Here is a 5,861-nt window from a genome sequence, read left to right as displayed (position 1 = left end):
TCCTTATCACTGTCGGACTATTTGAGTATAAATAGTAAGCCCACGTGACTTCAGTCATCACCACCTCTGAAGCAGCTAAACTCCTTCAGGCCCTGCGCAGGCTGATACACTGCCTCACTCCCACAGAATTAAGGGCTGGATTAAGACGCCCGGGAAGGAAGACACTGGCTGGTCATTTTATTTTAGAGCGGATGAACCGACCGGCTATGGTCCTTACTGTGCAATAAAGTAGCTGTTAAAACAGTATCAGTAAGAACAAACACTTTCAGTCTATCTTGGGCACAAATAATTGGGGACAACCTGGTGTCGGTGTTGTTAATTCGGCCAGTGAGCGTTTTCGTTTCTGCACACAAGGTGACGCCAGAGAGTCAGAGAACGCTGTCCCACCTGTAAATGGTTGGACGGCAAAAACTATTACTGCTCCCTCTCTTTGTTAGTCCCTGTCACGTGTCACCTTTTTAATGTTTACTTGATATTTGAGGAATAACCTCAGTACAAAACATGCAGCCAACGACGACAAAGAAGAAAAATAATGAGGGAATACTGAAATAAACATTTATTCACGCAATAATAGGTCTTTTTTAGCAGGTAGGTTTTTTTAAAGTATCTTATCCATAGTTTTCTAATGATTGTTGTTTATGGCAAATTCTTTTTCACTTATTTTCATTCCAATCCTTAAACCTGACCATTTTCAGTGGAGTGTTTTTTGTTAAGCTAACCAAACTCTGACTTATGAATCATTCAAGCATAAAAAGGCACCTTACTCAAGAGATGAACCAGCGTTGTGTCTACACATTACAGACAATTTAGCAAAGAACCAATTTCAAATCTTTTTTTAGACACTTTAGACCAGCAGCCTGTCACAAAACACATCATTTGTTCTCATTTGTTCGGTTGAATTTATGAATTAAAGCCAAAGATAACAAGTTTGACAGGCATAAAATTGGATCGACGAGTGGAGAACAACAGAAGAAGTGACAAAAAAAATGCAGCAGACAAATTATATCTAAAAAATAATGTCCTTAAGAAACGGGGGGGAAACAGTAAAGGCCTCACACAGGACGTGAGAGTTTCATGTGACCTCAAAATTACTGAAGCAGTGTGGGATCACTTTGACAGAGGACAGAACAAAAGGCAGCCAACATTCAAAGAAGAGCTTTGAATGTCTGTCTAGAAGCTTGGGGAACTATTCCTGAAGACTACGTAAAGAAATTACAAGAAAACCTGACTAAGAGAGTTCTGTGTTGAAGAATAAATATTCTTAAACATTCCAAATATCGACTTTTATGTTCGCTAAAATTGTAAAAACTCTCTTTATGTCTTATATACTGTATTTCGGAAGATTAGCGTCACCTCACGCAGGAGGCTGTTTTGGTTGGCCCTGTTGTTTTAATGCCACATGGATTTTGTAAACAGTCACGTAGGAGTTGATATGTTCTGTGTAGTATATTGTTGGTATTATCACCCATTTTATTTCTGATTGTTTGGCTGCTGTCGGCTGGTTTCAGCCGTTTCCGGTACATAAACCTCTTTGGCTTAGACCCATCTTAGTCAGAGTTTTGTCCATTTAGCGCCGCTAAAAGAAGCTCTACCGGCTAGCATGTAGCCTCGGTGAAGTTTTATGCTGCCTCTGAGTTTCTGCTTCGTCTCTCTGCTTCACTAACGTTACGTGCGTGTCTGTCTCTATTTTGTCATCAGGTGGAGTATGGAGCCTCTGAGGCTGCTTTCCGTGGATCCGTCAGACCGGGGCTCTCAGAGATGCAGGCTTGGTCCGGGCATGATGTCGGCGCTGGGTGTGCACCTGGGCTCCCCTCTGCTGGTGTCTGTCTCCGGAGGAAGCTGCCTGTGCACTGCCTGGCCCCGGGCTGACTTGGCAGAGGGCTTCCTGCAGATGGACCTGAAATGTTTCTCCCCCAGTCTTCTTTCTGAGCTCCCCTCGCACCTGAGGCTGGACCCCGCTCAGCTCACACCTGTGATCTGCTCCAAACTGAAAGGCGTCAGGATAACCGTGATAGTCCAGAGTGTCGATTTCAGGAAACGCACACCGCATCGCCTTGTTCATGAGCTTGTAAAAGACATGCTGAAAGGTGTTTGTGTCCATGATGGGTTTTTAATAAACCTGGAGGATTTCGACACAGAGATCAAATATGTTGTTATTGAAAGCATAAGTCCAGAGTCGGATAGTGTTGGATTCATCACCTCGAAGACTGCTGTTGAGATTGCTGGCATCCTGACACTCCGACATTACAGGAGTCAGCTGCAGGACCGGCACACGGTGCAGCTGGGGGGGCTGGAGGAGGTGAATTCATTTAAATGACCCCTAACAGAGTTTTTTCCCACTGTGTAACACCTAATGTGTGTGGGTCTTTTGTTTGTTTGTTTTTTACAACATTTTAGGTGTCTGCATCGCTTAGAGAGATGCTGAAGCTGCCACTTCTCTATCCAAGCACATTGAGCTCTCTCGGTGTATCCTGTCCCAGAGGGGTGCTTCTGGTGGGGCCTCCAGGTGTAGGCAAAACCTTGCTGGTCCGCCAAGTGGTGGGTGAGGTGGGAGCCAGCTTGGTGGTGGTCAGAGGGCCAGAGGTAAAAAAGACGATACTAAACACACCTCATCATAATGTTGATGCCGTCTAATGTTCCTCGTAATACACAAAGCATTTTGCGTGTAAATGCATTACCAGTAATTCTGAACAATAATTTCAGGTGGTGGGGGCTCGGCCGGGTGAGAGCGAGGAGACGCTGCGGGCCGTGTTTGAGCGTGCTCGATCTGCAGCAGATGAGGGTCCCTGTGTGCTGTTCTTAGACGAGCTGGACTCTCTGTGTCCGAGGAGAACCAGCTCGTCGGCACCGGAGAACCGGCTGGTTGCTCAGCTTCTCACACTCATGGACGGGATGAATCGGTCTGACCGCTTCCTCATCGTCGGAGCCACCAACCGGCCCGACAGCTTAGACCCAGCACTGCGCCGGCCAGGAAGATTTGACAGAGAGGTATGTGTCTGCTCACTGTCACGGATCCAGTGTTTTTAATTTTTCTTGAGAAAGATGACATCTGTAATGCTTCAATTGGTTTCAGTTGTTTGTTTGTTTTTTGTTTTTTCTGATTATAAGGCAAGATGTACCTTTTTTACTTATATATAAAATATCTGTCCAGGTCGGTGAGTTGGTGCAGGCACGTGTATGTGAGTCGTTAGTCTCTGAGTGTTCGTCTTACCCACAGATTATAATCGGAGCTCCAACCTTGCAGCAGAGAAAGGCCATCTTGTCTGTCCTGTGTGAGAGGATGCCTGTGTGTCCCAGTGTGAACCAGACAGCGCTTGCACAAACAACTACAGGCTACGTGGGAGCAGACCTCAGTGCCCTGTGCCGGGAGGCCGCCATGCACGCTATACGGGAAGACTCCAAAGTAACCACAGCGACCTGTCGCAGCGAAACAAAACACTAGTTTTTGCTTTTTTGCTACAGGAACGACTCACTTTATTGTAAATTGTGCAGCTGTGTTGTAATTGTAAAGTCAAAGTTGAAGCCTGAATAAGAATAACATTTAGAAATTCATCTCAAAAGGCTCACAGGGAATGTGTTCTTGTGTGAAAGATTACATAGGAAATAATAGGGAGACTGAGTGGATGACAGCTGTAAAAACCTGTTGCTGTTTCTGTCACACTGTCTGCAGTGTTCAGGGGAGCAGCTGGTGAGTATGAAGCACTTTCATGAGGCTTTGAAGTCGGTGCGTCCCTCCTGCCTTAGGAGCAGCATGGGCAGGACGGAGCTCTCTCCGGTGACCTGGGAGCAAATTGGAGGCCTGGATGACGTCAAACTCAAACTAAGACAGGTAGCTAATTGAGTGGCTTTGCTCAAAAATGCACATTTATGTATTCTGAGAAAAAACCTTATTACTGGAGGTTTATTTTCTCTCATTGTCTCCACGTCAAAGAGCATCGAGTGGCCGATGGCGCACCCTGAGGCCTTCGTTCGTCTGGGTCTGTGTCGACCTCGAGGTGTGCTGCTGTACGGGCCTCCGGGATGCGCAAAGACGACGCTCGTCAAGGCTGCCGCTACTTCCTCCAACTGCGCCTTCCTGTCTGTCAGTGGCGCTGACCTCTACTCTCCCTACGTCGGAGATTCAGAGAAGGCTTTAGCTCAGGTTCTTCCTCTTTATAATCTCGAACAGATGAGCATTAATGATTGTGTCCTCCCTTGTGTTTCGTCCACTAAGCCCTGCATCTGTCTGTCCCCATGCAGCTGTTTCATCAGGCCCGGGCCTGCGCTCCAAGCATCCTGTTCCTCGATGAGATTGACTCACTGATTGGCTCGCGGTCACACAGTCAAACACCAAACAGCGTACAGACTCGTCTTCTCTCTGTGCTCCTCAACGAGATGGATGGGATCGGCCTGAAGACTCATGAGAAGAGAGGGACGGAGAAGATCCTCCAGGCAGAGGGAGTCGAGGAGAGTCACACACCTGAGCAGGTCAGCTTCTATGTTTCTTCTCTTAAATTTCCAATTTGTTTTGTTTCATTTTGCTTTCGTGGCACACAGGTGAATGTAAAAATAGCACAGATTTTTTCAGGGGTAGACTTCAGATGTTTGGGGTTGACATCTATTGATCTTTGGCTTTACCCTTTTCCTATTGCCCCCAAAATTTCCACATTTGCTTGTAACAGCTGAATTTTTAAAAAAAAAAATTTTTTAACCCTATTTTGGGGCAAAGTTGTAAAGCTGATTCTGTATAAATGGTTTTTGCTGTTACAGCTTTCCAAAGTAACTGCCCTGAAGATCAGTCAACACTATCAGTTGGTTTCTTAATGAGTGAGGTAGATGTGTGGCAGTCATAATAAGAGCTTTTTGAATTCTCCAGATACTAAAGGAAGTAACAAAGATACGCTAAAAGCTCCTTTATTACAGCTTTTAGCGGAGGACACACTGGAGCATCCTTTATGAAAGAGGACATAATACCATCCATCTGTTCATAATTTAATCAACACTTTATGTGCTTTAACTGTTTGACAGTTGGACTGCCAGGAAGTGTGCAACAAAGATGTAATGGTTGTAGCCGCCACAAACAGACCTGACTGTTTAGACAGCGCCCTCCTCAGGCCCGGCAGACTTGATCACATCATTTATGTCCCACCACCAGACCAAGAGGTAAAGGACTTCTCAAAACAGGACAAAAATATATTACATTTACCAGCAATGTTGTAAGAAAGACTTACAACATGAAGAGGTCATTTAAAATAAAGTAACCGTGCCTCTCCTGTCAGCGTTTCTGTGTTTAATGACCCTCACTTTCTAATATTTAGGCTCGACTTGCTGTCCTGAAGGTGTGCACAAAGTGTATGCCTGTGGGTGCCGATGTGCGGCTGGAGGATCTCGCAGCAAAGACCGAGCTTTTCTCTGGAGCTGACCTGGAAAATCTTTGCAAAGAGGTGACATAAACATATGAAACCCTGGAGTTGTAGACTTGTAAAATGTAAAATCCTTTCTTGGCGGATGGATTTGAAATAACTGAAAATATCTGTTTGTTTTGCTTTTGTTTTTTTCCTCAGGCTGCTCTTTTGGCATTGCTGGACGGGAACATGGAAGCCTCAGACATCAAACACACGCATTTCCTGCGATCCCTCAGCAAAATGAGCTCCTCTCTGACTGCACAGCAGATCCACAAATATGAAACTCCTCCCCGATGACACACATAATATTTGATTGATCTTAAAATTGTATTATTACTCAAATGTTGTTTTAAAATAAAAAATAAATTCTAAAATTTGACACACTCTCTCTCTTTTAGTCATTTCAAATAACATCCTTTTTGAGATCGGCTCGAAACCCAACCACCAGTTACTGACCTTCACTTTTACAACATGGCC

The 5,861-nt window shown here is 45.0% G+C and overlaps 1 protein-coding gene across 2 annotated transcripts; it reads left to right on the top strand.

Annotated features, from left to right (window-relative positions):
• The first annotated feature begins 135 nt into the window (after positions 1 to 135).
• afg2b (AAA ATPase AFG2B) lies at positions 136 to 5,763 on the top strand. 2 transcript variants are annotated; one of them, XM_085158567.1, is made up of 11 exons: positions 136 to 249; positions 1,699 to 2,299; positions 2,398 to 2,583; positions 2,704 to 2,988; positions 3,218 to 3,403; positions 3,671 to 3,829; positions 3,932 to 4,141; positions 4,240 to 4,467; positions 5,008 to 5,142; positions 5,298 to 5,423; positions 5,544 to 5,763. In XM_085158567.1, exons 2-11 carry the CDS (start codon positions 1,706 to 1,708, stop codon positions 5,679 to 5,681), a joined length of 2,247 nt encoding a protein of 748 aa, XP_085014693.1. In that variant the 5' UTR covers positions 136 to 249; positions 1,699 to 1,705; the 3' UTR covers positions 5,682 to 5,763. The 2 variants fall into 2 exon arrangements, with proteins under 2 accessions (XP_085014693.1, XP_085014691.1); XM_085158565.1 differs by lacking the exon at positions 136 to 249 and adding an exon at positions 1,288 to 1,517.
• The last annotated feature ends 98 nt before the right edge of the window (positions 5,764 to 5,861 follow it).

This window comes from Neolamprologus multifasciatus, chromosome 1 (assembly GCF_963576455.1).
Source record: "Neolamprologus multifasciatus chromosome 1, fNeoMul1.2, whole genome shotgun sequence".
Lineage (NCBI taxonomy): Eukaryota > Metazoa > Chordata > Actinopteri > Cichliformes > Cichlidae > Neolamprologus > Neolamprologus multifasciatus.
This window is presented reverse-complemented; position numbering and strand designations above follow the sequence as displayed.